Source organism: Durio zibethinus, chromosome 21, assembly GCF_047325235.1.
Source record: "Durio zibethinus cultivar Kanyao isolate XHJ-2024 chromosome 21, ASM4732523v1, whole genome shotgun sequence".
Taxonomy (NCBI): domain Eukaryota; kingdom Viridiplantae; phylum Streptophyta; class Magnoliopsida; order Malvales; family Malvaceae; genus Durio; species Durio zibethinus.
The window spans coordinates 1,711,268-1,729,063 of NC_143182.1; the positions used below are offsets into that span (position 1 = coordinate 1,711,268).

Here is a 17,796-nt window from a genome sequence, read left to right on the forward strand (position 1 = left end):
TATTATTTTATTTTTAAAAATTAAGAATATATATATTTATAAATTTGAAAGTTGAAAATTTCGAAAAGTTCAGTTCATGAAAAAAAAAAAAAAAAGGATTTCAAATAAGTGATACAAAATTCTCCCAAGATCATCGATCTTATCAAGCATAACCTTAATTTTTTTTAATATATTTGTCAAAAAGCCTTGAAAATAATGTAAAATGTACATTGATCAATCCATTTCCAATATTCATCATAGGAAACACATTCCCCAGCCCTCGAAGTGGAGAAGTAATTGCTCATTTGCTGAAGGTGACGTTGAAGACTCAACAGTGCGGTTGCTGCTATTCGCGAGGACTTGGACAAGGGGACATGTCCGAAGATGAATGTTTATGTGAAAATAATTTTGCTTGCAGATAGCATATATTTGTTGGGCTTAGGCTTGTCTTGGGCAAAAATGAGAGAGTGTCAATAATTGCAGTTTGGATCATACAAAATACAAAGCATTAGGGCATCGGGCTGGAAGCCTCTGATTCAGTCTATAGTTTTACATGGCAAATGCTAACTAACAAATTCAGGAAAGAAACAAAAGCAGGAAAAAAATTAAAATATCCCATTGATTATTCTATGATTGTTTTTTTTAATTTTTTAATTTAATCGTTAAATTTTAAATAAATATTTTTTTAACCATTCAATTATTAATTTCTAATGACATATTGATGTAATAATATCACATTATTTATCACGTAGTATTACAACATCACTTAATAGGAGTATTTTATGATAAATAATATATAATGATTGTTTTTTATGTTTCAACAAATAATTAAAAATAATTTTATCGTTTGTGTTAATTTGATATATCAAATTGATTTAATACATCTAGTGTTACATCTTATCCTTATTATTTTTCAATGATCTCCCATTGTTTATTTATAAATATAAAGTGTTAGACACTATTAAGATAAATTTTGACTACTTTTATTTTTTTTATTACTCTTTTTTTATTTCATTTATTTTTAATCATCATTTTTATCTATCTTTTAATAATTTAATCATAAAATTGAAGCTTGATACAAATATCAAGTTAACTTAGAAAATAAATTAAAAAATTTATTTATGCAATAATGTCATATGATATTTAATAATTAATGTTATATTATTATATTAATATATCATTAAAAATAAAAAAATAATAATAAATTAAATTTTATATTTTATATTTTATAATTTTGAGATTAGTTCCTGTTAAAAATTAATAGATGAATGATAAAAAAAATGTAAATAAAATTTAGTAAATAAATTAAAATTTTAATAATTTAATGATATTTTAAAAACATTTTTATAATTTCGAGTGATGAATGATAAAATTTATCTTGTAAAAAATTAAAAATTTGAACTTGCAAGGGACGAGGGAGAATGACGAAATTAAAATGCAGCACATTTGCGGGTCCCACCTCTCGCGCTCCACATGGCATATGGCAAGGAAGGAAGCACACTGCACACCACCCTCCTTCACATGGCTTCCAAGCGCCAGCTATTACCGTTGACCGTTTTTCTTTTTCAAAAACCCACACCCCAAGGCTCAAGCAATAAAGGCGAATCAGATCAGACGCGCACATTCATATTCAACGGGAGTCATGGCTTCGAACGCCAAACTGAATCTCACGCTGCTCGCCCTCCTCATCACCACTGCTACCGTTGCAACCGGATACACCAACCACACCGTTGGCGGTGACGCTGGCTGGTTCTTCGATTCTAACACGATTACATCCGCCACTAATTACTCGTCTTGGGCTGCTAATCAAACTTTCAATCTTGGTGACTATCTCAGTAAGCGCCAAAACTTCAATTTTTATGTTCAAAATAAACAGTAATGGCACCTTTTTTTCATTTTTAATTCTATTCCTTTTCTCATTTCTCTTTTTATTTTCCTTGAAATTTTACAAAGTATTTAGGAGCAGTACAAATCAGACGGTGATCGAGACCTACAATGAGACGACGTATCGGAGCTGTGTAACGGACGATGCTTCAGACACCGATACCTTCCAATACGGCGGAGGCAACACAGACTTCGGCCAATCGTTGACCATTGCGGTGCCGTTGACCATTGAGGGCACAAACTATTACTTCTCAGACGCTGATGATGGTATCCAATGCCAGCAAGGCATGGCATTCGAGATCCTCGTCAATCACGGCATTGGATTGCCCCCCAGCCTCAACCAGCCTCCTCCTCCTCCCTACATCGAACCGCCCGGTGGGGACTCAGCTCAGTCTCCACCAATCACGATTACCGGTGGGTCACCATCGTTAAATAACGGAGCCATGGGCGGCGGCTTTGACTCACGAGCGATGCTGTGTTCACTTCTCATTGGTGTTGCAGGGTGTTTGATGTTCTAAGAATCTAAAGCGGTAGTTTGGTTCCATGGTTGTCGGCCGATCAGGACTTGTTCGATGTGTTTGCTTGTAGGATTAGGGACATATTTCCAATGGATGGCCTTTTTTCTCTTAGGATTATGAAGGCATAAATTCTTTTTGTTGATTTTGTAATTTTTAAACAGCAATGAATCATATGGAGTACCATTTACTAAATTTGAAGAAAACAATATATAGGCGTAAAGTATCAAGACAAAAATCGTTAGTTTTCAAAGGAAAATATCCTATTAATCATTTAATTGATGGATTAATTTCGTTTGTCTTATCTTTTCCCTAGCTTAAGGGTTTAGGTACAATTTAATTTGTGTGGCTTTGTGGCCACTTTTTGTCCACACCTTTTCTGCGTGGGGTTTAGGAAAACCATTATGAAATCACTTCGTTATTATTGGGACATGTAGGCATTATGGTTAATTTCATATTTGGTCATGGATTATAGGAAATTGTCAAATATGGTATCTATATTTATAAAATATGCAATGTGGTGTATGTACTAATTATTCATGTATCAATGTGTAGTCCACTTTATAGCTAAGAAAAAAATTTGAAAAATATTATTTAAATTGTAGTATTCAATTTGATTCATATAATTTTTTATGTATTCAATTCAAGTAATAAAATCTTCTTATTTTATTTAATTTTGATATATAAATTTATAAATGAAAATGTTAAAATTAAATTATATATATTTTCATTTATAAACTTACATATAAAAAGAATTAAAAAATCAAACTTCCAAAAATAATATTATACACATTTTAGAAGCAAAAGTATCAAGTTATAATTTCCTATAATTTAGAGGTCAAATATAACACACCATAAATGTCCAAGTGGCTGTCCTATTCTGTCCGCGAAAGCCCTTGTAAAGTTACTACCGTAAGAGTTTTTTTTTTTTTTTTCTTCTATTTTGTACAAAATAAACTTTTTTTTTTCACACAACATGCTAAAATCTTATAGGCAATTCTTTTGATAAATACAAGAGTGGATAAAAATTATTGTAATTCATTAGTTATTTTTTTGAAGAAATTAATATTAATTTTTATACTCTTAAACTGTTTATCTTAATACTTATTTTAATTAAAAAATATTATATATAAAAAAATTTTTAATTTTTAATAATATATCAATTGATTTAAAAAAATCATTTAAACATTCCACAATACTAATTTTATAAAAAAAAATTTATGGTAAGCAAACTTTTACCCCATAAATTTTACTATGCAAATTGATCACACAGTAAAGCACAAATTGAACTTTCCGTTCAAAAAGCCGTAAGAAAGGGGTCCGATCCTCCGATGTTAACTCTGTCATCTTATCCGGACGGCCAGACCACTTTCAGTTTAGCAAGTATTTATTTTTAGTTACTCCCTCTAAAGACAAATATATACTCAATTGACTCTAACAAAAGGGAAAAAAAAAGAAGAGAAAACTACAGGGGTATAAGTACAAAATCACCTTTTGAGGAACTCACGCCTCCTGAAAAAGATTTTAATTTAATAGAAACAAAACCGACAGGCGTGTAATAGAAAAAAGAGAAAATTTAATGCGGAAGATTTAGAAAGAAAAGAAGAGGAGGCTCTGTCTCCACTCTTCCTCCAAAGTCCAATCCTCCCCCTCATGGCCCTGGCCTACATTACTCGAATGCTTCTTTTCATTTTCTTTCTTTGTTTCCAGTGCCAACGCCCGCTTCCAACTTGTTTGATAAAGACGTTTTCATTTGGACTAAAATAAAACCGATAGTGTTATTTTTTTACACAGGGGAGAGATTAAATCACTGCATAATTTGGAGTAAGAAAGTTTCAGAAACAGAAAAAGGAAACCGAAGTGTTTTAAACGTAAATTTTAATTTTCTCTCTCTTTTCGGATCCCCTATTGTCTGTACAATTTTCGACACTGCAACTGTTTCTTTCTTTCTCTCTTTCCTCTCTTTACCTTCTTGGAATTCGTTTTGTTTGATTCGTATTTATTTTTTTAAAGATATTTCTGTTTGGATTCCGGGAAAATGGGGTTGATTTCGGGGGTTTTGATGGGGATGGTCTTCGGGATTTCATTGATGGCTGGCTGGCGTCATATGATGAGGTACCGAAGCACTAAGAGAATTGCAAAGGTATGCTTTTTTCCATATTCCCTTGTAAGTTCTTCATATGCTTAAGTTTCTCGATTAATTAAGTTTCTTAATCCTTTGTTAACCCATGTTTGATCAAATCAGTTAAAGAAAATTTTACATTTGTTGAAAACTGGTTGAGTAAATTCTTTTTTAATTTCCATTTTATTAGACTTCATCAGTGGCCATGGTTTCAACTGTTTGTCTTGATTTTTGGTTTTAACTGCCTAATATTTCGTGCTTTAGATAAGTGGACTTATAGTTTCAAGTATTGGAATTTGAAGCATACTAATCGCTTTAAGAGATATTGAAAATTTGTGCAGAACATTAAGGCAGTTGCTATGTTATCAATTGAGGCCAGTGAATATATTTGATTCAAACCAAGACCAACCTGGCCAAATGGTGTTGTATTTTGAATTGAGAGTATAAGTAATAGCTTTATAGCTTAGTGAAGGAATCAACTCATTAACAACCTTGCAGTTGTTATCAGTAGATGAGTTAGTTATTGATTCTGGGTTTTGTTGAAGGAACTGTGTGTTGGCTTAAGAATCCCCTAAGAGAAGAAGGATTTTTTTATTACTATTTACCATTCTCATTTACAATCTGATTATACATGGTTGGGCCATAATAAGAAATTAATGAGCCTTTTGAGGTGGTTTTACAGCATCTTCTTCTATGCTTACTTTACAATGTTCTCATGGATTGTATTTAAATTCATTATATGTTTGAGTGTTTGATGCAAAAAGGTGGGAGAAAGCATTTGTCCCTTGCTTTATCAGTTAGGTAACGAATCTACATTTTAGTTCACTTTCATTGACACTTAACTGTTCACTAGGGTAATTTAGATCTCGTGACATAGTCAACTTTGAACTTTTAGACGCATTCAACTTTTCAGTTGCTTGTTAATCATTATTTTTGTCTTCTTTGATAGGCAGCTGATATAAAAGTTCTTGGGGCTCTCAACCGAGATGATCTAAAGAAAATTTGTGGTGATAATTATCCTGAATGGATATCTTTCCCTGTCTATGAACAGGTTGGTGTAATGGTGTCCGATTAATTAGCACTCCTGTTAACCTTCTCTTAGGCTACTGTGATTGTTAGTATAGAATATGTGAACTTTTTGTACACTTGATTCAACCTGAAGAAACCAATTTTCTCCTGATTCACTTGTAAAAGTGCAAATTCTTTCTTCACAGAAAGTTTGGAATATGATCTGTTCCTGTTGTATACCTTATACTTGAAACAATAATAAAATCTATTCCTTTTGTGAATCGGCATCTACAATTAGCTTATGATTTCATTTTTCTTGAAGGGCAGTCTTTTCCAATTTGTTTAAGACAGTTGGGTTTAATTCAAAATCATGTTTAACGTTGACTTTTAGTGCCTAAAATATGCATCTCTAAAGACTAGATACGTCTGCATGTGTCAGGTGTAGAAAAGATGTACTTTTATTTTTGCTATAAAGAATTCATGCAGTGTAGTGGCTTACCATCTTATTCTATGGTTGTGTAGGTGAAATGGTTGAACAAGCTATTGAGCAAATTATGGCCTTTTGTTGCGGAGGTAAGCTACTTGTTCTTTATATATATATATTTGCAATAAGAATCTGTAATAAGTTTAAATGGTTTCCATAAAAAGATTTATAAAATAATTTATAAAGTATTGAGCCGAAGGTTGGTTGATGTGTTATTTTCAGGCAGCATCAATTGTGATCAAAGAATCTGTTGAACCACTCTTGGAAGAATACAGACCTTCGGGTATTACTTCACTAAAGTTTAGCAAATTGTCTCTTGGCACTGTGGCTCCCAAGATTGAAGGTATGGCTCAATGGAGTTTGCATGCTTTTACTTGGAATAACTGATGTATCTTTTAGTAAGGAGATCTAATTACAGTAATTACAATTGTTATGGGTTTTTTTCAGCTAGTTGTGTATTTCATTTTCTTAAGTCCTAAGGAGTCCTTATACATGCTACATAAATATATACATCATATCTATATACATGTCTTCCTAGTTCTATGATCATTTACTCGAAAAGAAACTTTTAATCTGCTGAAAGGATAATCAAGCTTCATGAGGCCTTGATTGTACAACTGTCTTTCTTACAATCACTTTTGTGGTTTGTTTTCTCTATTTTTTAGCTTATTCAAGTCATTTTTCCCTTCATTCCAAAGTTCTTGATCTAAATTTAATGTGAAGATAGTCTGTGCCCATTTATGTTGCAATGATTTTTCACAAAGCGCCTGTCTTGCAAGATGATCTGTGCCTAGTGTATGTAACAGATGGTTGTTTGGGACCATTTTACTGCTCACGTTTATTTTTAAAAATTCTCTGTTAACTATTGTGAGCTCCTCTTTTGAAGCATTTCTACCTGCATGATTACAATGCAGGTATTCGTGTTCAGAGCCTTAAGAAAGGTCAAATCACAATGGATATTGATCTTCGGTGGGGCGGTGATCCAAGTATAATTTTAGGTGTTGAAGCTGCACTTGTTGCTTCAATACCAATTCAGGTTGGTGCATAAAAACCTTTCAAACTTTCTATGTATATTAAATGTAAATGTAACTATTTTTTTAACACTGCCATATCATATTACTTTTGCCATCTTTAGAGTTTGAATCTTATGACAACAGATTATTGGTTTACTATTAGACTGTGTTGCTCTGTGATGCAGTTGAAGGATCTTCAAGTTTTCACTGTTATTCGTGTCATCTTCCAACTTGCTGAAGAGATACCTTGTATTTCTGCAGTAGTTGTTGCTCTCCTTTCTGAGGTACTGTTAAAGTAATTTCTGGATTTCTGCAAATGTACAGGGGTTTTTTATAGATGTTTTGGTTAAAAATACTGTAAGGGATGCTTCTAAAGAACTGGTTAATTTCCGATCCATGTGAGCTGTACAAGCTGTGATGCCACGGAGCTCACTCCATTTAGCGTTCGTCTTCTTATTTGTTTCTTTACTTGATGAGGCTAAAAAGAATATTGTTTCCACTTTCCAACCATTTTGGCGCCTTTTTCTTTATTTTCATTCAACTTTTGGTATTAAATGCTATTTATAATGAGTGGGTTTAATCGAAACTCTGAAGAATGCCAAATGTGTAGTAATTAGTTTATAGTTATGGATGAATCTACCTCTTATAGTTTTGTAAGGCGCTGATTCCTTTTCTAAATTCAATCAGCCAAAGCCTAGAATTGATTACACTCTGAAGGCTGTTGGTGGAAGCTTAACTGCAATTCCTGGGATTTCAGATATGATTGATGTAAGTTTCTTGGTTTTGATTTTTACTTATTTAACATGTTCACATGCTTTGATTGTTTTGATATTCTTAGATACACTCATTAATGTGTAAATTTTTCCACTTCTATCATATTCTGTAGGATACTGTTAATACAATTGTCACAGACATGCTTCAGTGGCCGCACAGAATTGTTGTTCCTATTGGTGGTATTCCAGTTGATACAAGGTAACTCTGAAACTTTTGGGCTCTATGCTATTCTGCCATTTTGAGTGGTAAATTGCAAGTTTTTAGAAAAAGCTCTAGTTTTATATTGGTTTCAGTTTGAATGTCAAGAATTTCTTGTTATGTTGAATGAACGTCACTTCTTTTGCTATGCAGTGAATTGGAGCTTAAACCAGAGGGAAAGCTGACGGTTACAGTTGTCAAAGCTAATGACTTAAAGAACATGGAAATGATTGGGAAATCTGATCCTTATGTGGTTGTGCACATTCGACCTCTCTTCAAGGTTAAAACAAAAGTCATTGAGAACAACCTGAATCCTGTTTGGAATCAAACATTTGAGTTGATTGCAGAAGACAGAGAGACTCAGGCACTAACTGTAGAGGTTCTGAACCAGCTTCTCTATTCCTCCTTTTGCTTATGCTATGATACTTACCTTTCTACTTTGTTCTTTAATTTTTGAAAGTTCAAAATTTTTTAGTTTTATTGACAGAATGACAATTTACCTTGGAATCCTGGAAACTTTGTATAGTGTGGTCATGTTCAGAGTTCCCTCTCCCTCTCTCCTGATGAGATCAGAAATGAGAATTTCTTTTTGTTTGCTTTCTTTGCTAATGTTATGATTTATATATAACCATTTACAGTTAGTTTATGCAAAGTTCATTATGGCTTCAAACAGGTTTTTGATCAGGACATTGGGCAAGACAAGAAATTAGGAATTGCGAAATTCTGTTTAATTGAACTGGAACCAGAGACACCAAAGGAGGTTAAGCTGAGCCTTCTATCGTCACTTGATACACTAAAAGTAAAAGATAAGAAGGACAGAGGAAGCTGTACCATTAAGGTAGAGGTTTTGTTTCAAAATTACTTTTTTTATTATTATTATTATTTTTTTGTGTTCAGATGCTAAATTTTATTCTAGTTGCTAGTGATGTCATTAAATCTATTTATGTCCTCCTTTTGCTGCTAGCTTTTCCTATTTGATGTCCTCCACAATACCATTGGAATGCCTTGCATCTAGTTATATTTTTGTTGATACTCTGGTGAATGGTGATTTCCTTCTCTTTTTTCTTCAGACTAGTATTGAGGTTTTTCTAATAAATATAGTATCTATTTTATTCTTTCAGCTTTTGTATCACCAGTTTAGCAAGGAGGAACAGTTGATTGCATTGGAAGAAGAGAAGAGGATCCTAGAAGAAAGAAAGAGATTGAAAGAAGCAGGAATTATTGGAAGCACCATGGATGCACTTGATGGAGCAGTGTCACTGGTTGGGTCTGGGGTTGGTATGGTGGGTAGTGGTATTGGTGCTGGAGTTGGGCTTGTTGGAACTGGAATTGGTGCTGGAGTTGGACTTGTTGGAACCGGTGTTGGTGCTGGAGTTGGGATTGTCGGGAGTGGCCTTGGAGCTGTTGGCAGTGGACTTAGCAAAGCAGGAAAGTTCATGGGCAGGAGTATAACAGGGAATTCCAGCAAAAAGAGTGGAAGCTCAACTCCAGTGAATAGCACCCAAGAAAATGGTGGTGCAAAGCCACTTTAAATTCCAAAAATGAAGCATATGAATCTGGTCAACAGTTTGTAGCATGTAGTGATTAAACCCAAAACAGGTCTGTATAACTGTTTGTTCATTATTCTCTGCTTCTGTTCTTTCTGGTAGTCTGGAATTTGATTGCATAAATATTGTTCATTGTCCAACGTAGTGTTGTGTTATCCTGTATCCGAAACTGGGTCTGTGTTTGTAACTAAATGTGTAATAATCGTTTGAATATCATTCAAGGTTCCTCGCGTATTTACTCCTAAACTGGCCTGTCAACTAATCTCAGTTTTATCATTGTAAATTTGTATGTCAAGAGAACGATGTGGCTTCCATTTTTCCAGAAAGTAGCAATTTCAGAAATAATCCTGAAATTTGCATTATTTTAGCCGTTGAGCTGTAGCAGTGTTTTGTATACCAGTATTCTGATTTCGTTTGGAATGTGCCTGTGCTTCTTGTTGCATTGATATTTTTTCTACAATCGAAGCAATAATCTTAATTTTTTTGTTTGAAGGGTTCCAGTGGGAAGAAATGTTAACAGGATTAACATCTGCCTAAACAATGCTGTCAGTGGGGCTTTCTTCAACATTAATTTATATTTTATGGTATATAGATATCATAAAGAGTCACTAAATTATATAATGGTACGTAATAAAAAAATAATTTTAAATATATTTGCCGTCAGATATAAATTCATAAGATGGTGTATTTGTCATCAAATATACATCCCTAAGAGTTTATTTTTTTTAATTTTGCAAATAAATTTAAAAAGTTCACACATTTTTTTAATTATTTATTATTATGTCATTTAACTAATACGATTTTTAGAGTTTAAATTTTTTGTCAGTAAATTTTGATAATTTTTCTTTAAAAATTACTATACATTACAAAAATTTTCTAAAAAAGTAGTCGTAAAATTCATAGCAGCATTTGAGAAAAACATTTTAAACGTGCTAAATTGTGTCTAGAATACAAAAGTAGAATTGGAGTTTAACAAAAACATAAAAAATACGCCGGTAAGCCTTGGGCTCAATGGCCCGATGTTTGGCGCTTGGGAGGGTTGCCCCATGTTCGGGGCGTGTATTCCTCTCCTCCTGTCGGCTAAGTCCTGTAGATATTGAAATCGAATGGGATTCAAAGTAAAGTTCGTAATAGGCTCCATAGTAGGGTAGGGTAGATTATTAGGAGCTTAAAAACAAGAAAAACCATTGTGACTTATTGTATTCCACTTCTACTAGGATTAGGAAAAGATTGGGAGATTTTTTTGCTATATAAAAGAGAATGTTAGGAGTCTTGTAGTCGAAATCAACAAACCATTCTAGAAAGAAAAAAAAATTGTTGGATTCAGTACTTTTTCACACCATGTCTCCAATAAAAGAAGAATTAGTAGAGATTGCTCCAGATTGGGCTAATATTCCAGATGATCTTTTAAGACTCATCGCAAGACAAAAGTCGCTCGGTTCGAGATCTCGTTCGGATGGGCGCAGTCTGTCGTTCTTGGCAAGCTCGTCTTACGGATAAAGAAATCAAATTCCCTATTTGTTTGATGCTTGCGGAGAAAGAGAACAGTGACGAACGTTGTTTTTACAATATATCAGAAGAAATCTTCATTGATGTCGAATTGCCAGAGATCCAAGGAAGGAGATGTTGGGGGTCTCCTTTTGGTTGGTTGGTAACTTGTGGGCTTGATCTCGAAATTCAATTATTTAATCCTTTATCAAGAGCCAGCCTTCCCCTTCCTTCACTACGTACCTTTACCCACCAGCAAGATCGGCCATCTGTAGAACTGTGTTTGTATCTTATAGAAAAACTAATATCATCGTCAAGTCCTGCTTCTCCCGATTGTATTATCCTGGCAATATATTCCGAATTTTTCTTCTTAGCTTTTGCAAAACCGGGTGATGAAGCATGGCTCCTATTGATGCTACCCCTCCATTCTTTGACGCCATTAGTTTCAATGGCAGTTTCTTTGCTGCTCGAAACACTGGTCAGCTTTTTTTAGGTCAAGAATTACATTTATCTCATCCTAAAGCTGTAGAATTCGCCTCACAGCCCCCAACAGATGCCGCTTATCAGAAATATCTAGTTGATTTGGGTGGAAATCTTTGTTTGCTGTCCTGAATAATTGATTCATATCTGGTTATTCCTGACAACGGACCTAAAAGAGATGTTGAAGTAGATACCTTTTTAACAACAGAATTTGAGATTTTTAAGCTCGATATGTACACAAGGAACAGGGAGAAAATTTTTTCATTGGATGATCGGTCATTGTTTTTGGGAAATTGCTACACTTTCTCTGTGGTGGCTGCTGATTACTATGGATGTAGGTCTAACTGCATTTACTTTACCGATGACAATGCTGACTTCTATGACAGAATAGGTGGCTTTGATACAGCCATCTGCTGTTGCGATAATAATAAGAAGGCTGTAGATGAAGATCCTCGGATGGATCCTTTCCCCGAGTCAGATGACATGCAAGATCTGTTGTATTCTTCATTCTCACCGCCGCTTTGGATCATTCCTTATCCCAGCTAACAAGTAACAGGTCATATTTGGTTTCTGCCCACCATTGCGTGGATGTTAAATAATAGGTTTATTACTTAATAATATTTCTCTACTCCCTAAAAATTTCCTATTTCTTGCAATTGAAATTTTTTGTTTTTCATGATGTTACTTGTTTTCCCACTTGCGGTGGTGCCAAAGTCTTCTTCAAAACCAAAGATCAAGAAAGTTGTGACATTAAATTATTTATTGAAGTTTTAGTTTTGAAACAGTTAAATATATTTACAAAAAATAAAAAATTGTAAGGTTGGGAAGACATAATGTATCGTGAGTCTTTCTTGGTTTTGATGATTCAAATAAGTGCAACATTTATTTGTTCTCAACCATATTTTTCTTATCTAAGATATCTTGATAATCTCATTTTTTAGATGTAAATTTCACTTTGAATAATTGAAATTCATTCATCAGAGAGAATTAGAGAAACCAAAAACCAACTGCTAGAAGAATAAAATGATGGTTATAGCCTATAGGAGAATTATTGTTGATAGTGATTAACGATTGCCGTTGGAGAGATTATTTATGAATTGGGGTACTGTGAAGTTTTAACGGTAAATTGTTGAAGTTTTTTGGATGAATGTATCAACATATGTCCCGTTATGTTTGTATCTTATCTAATGCACGATGTGACCATGTCCCCCCCCTTTAGGATACAGGAGTGGCTTTGCAATGATTTAAGCTGTTTGCTCATATACAAGGTTTGTTTATTTGTTTTTTTGTTTTTTTTTATCAATTTTTAAAAAACTCCTTTGTTTTTTTTATACAGGCTCCCAAGCAGCATCGAGAGAAATAAGGCTAGGCCACCGTATCTTCTGTTTATTCTGCCCAGGCACTTGTTCCTTTCCAGCAAATTAAAAACACTCATGGTGGCCATCAAATTTTCACTGAATACTGGCATTACCTTTTGAGTTATCGTATTGATATTTTTTAAAAGGCTATAAAAGAGATTTTATTAATGCAAAAAATTTCTATTGCTATGTTATTATTTGACTTGTTTATTTTGTTGTGGGCAATAATGCACGTGAGGTTGTTTTTATTCCAGCTGGTTTGAATTGGGAAAAAATAAAATTTGATATTTTTCGTAGTATGATTTTTTTAATTTGATTTATGAAATGTAATTTTTGAGATTTTTTAATATTTTTAACAATGTCAAAAATAAGGAAAATAGATTAACAATGTCAAAACTCTTATTTTCTTTATTTTTTTTTAGATTTAGGAGAAAAAATACAAATTTTACTTAATTTATTCTCACTTAATTGTAATTTCAAACTTAACGGCAAAGATATATATATATATATATATATATATATATATTTAGGCTACATTATCCTTTTTAGTATTTTAAAATTATAAAATAAATGTAATTGTTGTTATTTATAGTTGTAATAAGTATTATATTTTTAAAATAAAAAACTTAGTGGATGTTGAAATTTTATTTTCAAAATTTTGAAATTTGAATGAATATCATGTTTAGGGTATTAAAAATATAGTGAATGCTAATATTATATTTTTGAAATTATGAAATTTTAACAAATATCGTATTTTTAGTATAAAAATGCAGTGAATATTGAAATTATACTTTGAAAATTCTAAAATTTTAATAAAAATATTATTTTTAAGATAAAAAATGCAATGGATATTAAAATTATATTTTCAAAATTGTATAATTTTAATAAAGATGAAATTTTTAAAATAAAAAAACACAATAGATGTTAAAATTATATTTTCACAATTATGTAATTTTAACAAAAATCATGTTTTTAAAATAAAAAAAGGCATCGAATATTGGAATAATCTTTACTTAATATTATTATATATAAATTTTAAAATATATTTACTTAATATTATTACATATAAAATTTGTCTAAAACCCTAAAACAAGGGGTTTGCCACTCCCCTTCCACCACATTGATCTAACTATGTAGGTCAATATACTTATTTTCTTCGTGTAAAGACAATCAATGTTAAGATAATAATTATGATTGTAAAATTATTTTCGTTAAAAATATGAACAAAAATATTTTTCAAAATTCTTTAATTTTAATGAAAAAAACTTGTTATTCACATGCAACATATTATAAATATCATCTATTATTTATGTATTATTCATATATCATCAATAATAATATAATAAATGACCTTATTAATTAATCTTGCATTATTATAAACCAAATACAAAAAATCTTACATTTTTTAAGTCAATAAAATCAAACATCATTCATTCACTTTCAATATCACTTTCTCTTATTTTTCTTTTCAAAAACTAATAATTTACAAACTAAATACCTTAAATATTATTTTTATTTGGTTTTGATCTTGAATTTTTTAATTATTATTTAATTTATTATTTCTAAATATTAAAAAAATACTACACAGCTCACCATTCTAGTAACTTTTATTTTTTGGTTAATAACTTACTAGTTTTTAATAAGATTCGGTTACCGGATGCTTCTAAGCATGATTAAAGATTGTTTAATTATTATTTTAGAAAATTTTTACATTTAATTTACTATTTCTATCAAATTTAAAAATTTTACATTAATTTCATTTTCTAATATTATTTTAATAATGTCATTAAATACCGTTTAATATTTTAAATACCATATGTATACAATTTTATAATAAATGTATTCTCTTATACTCCTAATTAGGAGACATGAAAAATCAATTTTCATTTCTATTGTCTTATACTTTTAATTAAGGGACAAATGCATTTAGTATGCATTTGGATAAAAAATTTCGACGAAATATTTTTATTTGTTAAGAGACTTTTAAAATTAAAAAGTAATTTTATTTTATTTTAAAAAATAAAAAAATAAAATTATCAAAATTCTTAGAATTTGAATAACAAATTTTGAAAGGTTCAAATTCTATTTTCAAATTTCACTAGTGGAATTTGTGAAATTTTTTTATTTTATATTAGGAAGTGAACAATTATTATGTTTCATTTTTGTGTGTAACTTTTGTTTTTCTCAATTTCAATTATAAAAATTAATTATAAATTTTTTCAATTTTTGTATTATTATTAATATTTACATATTTTTATAAATCTAATGATATTTATATTTGCATATATGTTTTTACCATTTTTTTTATATCTAATATTAGTATTTCTATTATAATTATTTTTTATCCCATCAAATTTAATATTAAATTTTTTTAAAATAATTATAAATTTTATTATTTTAAATTGATGCTTTTCAAAACATTAACAATTCAAAATTTTTATCCAAACGAACCGTTTTTGGAAAATCTAAAATTCCTGTACGAAATTATTCCCAAAATCAAATCATTTGCTACAGAGTGCAACACGTTTCTGTACAAAAAAATTTTCTCTGACCGTCCTTTCAACGTACATTTGTCCGCCTTTGTCCGTATATTTTGCATAAAAAGTTGTCTCTTATTTTTTTTCTCTGTCACGTCCGCATGCTAGTTATTTTCTCTTGCAGCTTTCCGTTTTTGTTTCTCACCATTCCGCGAAGCAGCTTCAGGAAAAGAGCTAAGCTACTTCTATATTTCTGTAAAACGCTTTTCTTGTATTCCTTTGTCCTTCATGCCAGCTCTATTTAGCTCTAATATATATTTTCAGATGCTTATTTTCGTTTGTCACTAATCTCTGCAGCAGTTTCAGTACTGGTAGAGAGCCGAAGTTCAAGTCTGTTTTCAAATGAAAGGTAAAAGTTTTTAACTTTTTTTTTTAATATAATTTGTGTTTGATGTGTGTTATTCTTTTAGAACGTCAAAGGGAAGGAAATCGAAACGCAAGAATACAGTTCCATTGTTCTGCTCTCTTTGTGATCTCACGTTCAAATTTTCGACTGGACTTAAAGAACATATCAGCGATCGCCACAAAAAAGCAGTTATTTGCGAGAAATGTAAAGAAGTACTTCCATCCCAAAATGAGTACGAAATTCATATTCATCGGCACTGAGGTAGGTTTGTAAATTTTGTCTTATGGATTTAGTAGTATTTGGCTTTTAAAATTGAAGAGAATAATCGTTTGAATCTTATGACGTGAGATTATTGGTTTACGTTGCTTTATGATGCAGTTGAAGGATCTTCAAGTTTTCACTGTTATTCCTTTCACCTTCCAACTTGCTGAACACATATCTTTTATTTCTGTTATTGTTGTTGCTCTACTTTCTGACGTATTGTTATAGTAATTTCTGAAATGCTGCAAATCTAGTCGGTTTTATATAGATGGATTGGTTAAAAAACAGTTCAGGATGCTTCTAAAGAACTGGTTAATTTGTGATTCATTTGAGCTGTACAAGTTCTGATACCACACAGCTCACACCATTTAGCACTCTTCTTTTTATTTGTTTCTTTCCTTGATGATTTTAAAAAGAAGATTGTTTACAATCATTTTGGTGTCTTTTTTTCTTTATGATCATTCAACTTTTGATATGAAATGCTATTTATAATAAGTGGGTCTAATCAGAACTTTGAAGAATGTTAAATATGAAGTAGAAAGTAGTATATAGTTATGGATGAATCTAACTCTTTTATAGTTTTGTGGAAAGCACTGATTACTTTTCTAAATTCAATCAGCCAAAGCCTAGAATTGATGACTGTTTGAAGGTTGTTGGTGGACGCTTAACAGCAATTCCTGGAATTTCAGATGTGGTTGAGGTAAGTTTCTTGGTTTTGATTTTTACTTCTTTACCATTTTCACATGCTTTGATTGTTTGATATTCTTAGATACACTCGTAAATATGTAAATCGTTCCACTTTTATCATATTCTGTAGGATATTTTGAACGCAATTGTCAAACATGCTTTAGTGGCCGCATAGAATTGTTGTTCCAATTGGTGGTATGTCAGCTGATACAGGGTAATTCTGAAAATTTTGGCTCTGTGCTATTCTGCCATTCTGGGAGGTAAACTGCAATTTTTAGAAAAAGCTTTAGTTTTATATTGGTTTCGGTTTGGATGTTAAGAATTTCTCGTTATGTTGGATGAACATGACTTCTTCTTTTGCTATGCAGTGAATTAGTGCTTAAAGCAGAGGGAAAGCTGACGGTTACACTAGTCAAAGTTAATGATTTAAAGAACATAGAAATGATTGGGAAATCTGATCCTTATGTGGTTGTGCACATTTGACCTCTCTTCAAGGTTAGAACAAAAGTCATTGAGAACAACCTGAATCCTGTTTGGAATCAAACATTTGAGTTGATTGCAGAAGACAGAGAGAGACAGGCACAAAAGTGTAGAGGTTCTGAACCTGTTTCTCTATTCCTATTTTCTTTTTCTATTCTAATTGCCTTTCTACTGAATATGGTGATTAATCTTTGAAATTTCTAAATTTTTAGTTTTATTGACAGAATTAATGTTTACGTTGGAATCCTGGAAATTTTCTATAGTGGTTATGTTCAGAGTTCAATCTCCTTCTCTCCTGATGAGATCACAAATGAGAATTTCTTCTTGTTTGTTTTCTTCATCTTATTTGTTAATGTTATGATATATGTACACATTTCCAGTTGGTTTATGCAACGTTCATATTGACTTCAAACAGGTTTTTGACCAGGATATTGGGCAAGACAAGAGATTAGGAATTGCAAAATTCTGTTTGATTGAAATGGAACCAGAGACACCAAAGGAGGTTAATCCAAGCATTCTGTCCTCACTTATACACTCAAAGTTAATGATAAGAACAGAGGAAGTTGTACCATTAAGGTTGATGTTTAGTTTCAAAATTACTTTTTTTTTTTGTGTGTGTTCAGATGCTGGATTTT

General features: G+C 31.6%; 3 protein-coding genes across 3 annotated transcripts; all 3 read left to right on the plus strand.

Annotated features, from left to right (window-relative positions):
• The first annotated feature begins 1,567 nt into the window (after positions 1-1,567).
• Positions 1,568-2,587, plus strand: LOC111305917 (early nodulin-like protein 18). The gene is made up of 2 exons (XM_022903786.2): positions 1,568-1,814; positions 1,933-2,587. Exons 1-2 carry the CDS (start codon positions 1,622-1,624, stop codon positions 2,379-2,381), a joined length of 642 nt encoding a protein of 213 aa, XP_022759521.2. The 5' UTR covers positions 1,568-1,621; the 3' UTR covers positions 2,382-2,587.
• Positions 2,588-3,924: 1,337 nt separating this feature from the next.
• Positions 3,925-9,770, plus strand: LOC111304645 (calcium-dependent lipid-binding protein-like). The gene is made up of 12 exons (XM_022901397.2): positions 3,925-4,249; positions 4,392-4,521; positions 5,450-5,551; positions 6,031-6,081; positions 6,215-6,335; positions 6,907-7,028; positions 7,191-7,289; positions 7,693-7,773; positions 7,892-7,977; positions 8,131-8,356; positions 8,651-8,815; positions 9,099-9,770. Exons 2-12 carry the CDS (start codon positions 4,417-4,419, stop codon positions 9,507-9,509), a joined length of 1,569 nt encoding a protein of 522 aa, XP_022757132.1. The 5' UTR covers positions 3,925-4,249; positions 4,392-4,416; the 3' UTR covers positions 9,510-9,770.
• A 615-nt stretch (positions 9,771-10,385) lies between these two features.
• Positions 10,386-13,114, plus strand: LOC111304646 (uncharacterized). Its single transcript, XM_089750521.1, has 2 exons — positions 10,386-12,048; positions 12,829-13,114. The coding sequence occupies exon 1, from the start codon at positions 11,724-11,726 to the stop codon at positions 12,036-12,038; it is 315 nt and encodes a 104-aa protein (XP_089606647.1). The 5' UTR covers positions 10,386-11,723; the 3' UTR covers positions 12,039-12,048; positions 12,829-13,114.
• The last annotated feature ends 4,682 nt before the right edge of the window (positions 13,115-17,796 follow it).

Excerpts from the sequence above, each read along its gene's own strand:
- LOC111304646 (XM_089750521.1), top strand. The coding sequence starts at position 11,724 with ATGTACACAAGGAACAGGGAGAAAATTTTTTCATTGGATGATCGGTCA.
- LOC111304645 (XM_022901397.2), top strand. The coding sequence starts at position 4,417 with ATGGGGTTGATTTCGGGGGTTTTGATGGGGATGGTCTTCGGGATTTCA. Across the intron at positions 7,774-7,891 it reads GGATTTCAGATATGATTGAT|GATACTGTTAATACAATTGT; the intron begins GTAAGTTTCTTG and ends CATATTCTGTAG. Across the intron at positions 8,357-8,650 it reads CTCAGGCACTAACTGTAGAG|GTTTTTGATCAGGACATTGG; the intron begins GTTCTGAACCAG and ends GGCTTCAAACAG.
- LOC111305917 (XM_022903786.2), top strand. The coding sequence starts at position 1,622 with ATGGCTTCGAACGCCAAACTGAATCTCACGCTGCTCGCCCTCCTCATC. Across the intron at positions 1,815-1,932 it reads CAATCTTGGTGACTATCTCA|TATTTAGGAGCAGTACAAAT; the intron begins GTAAGCGCCAAA and ends AATTTTACAAAG.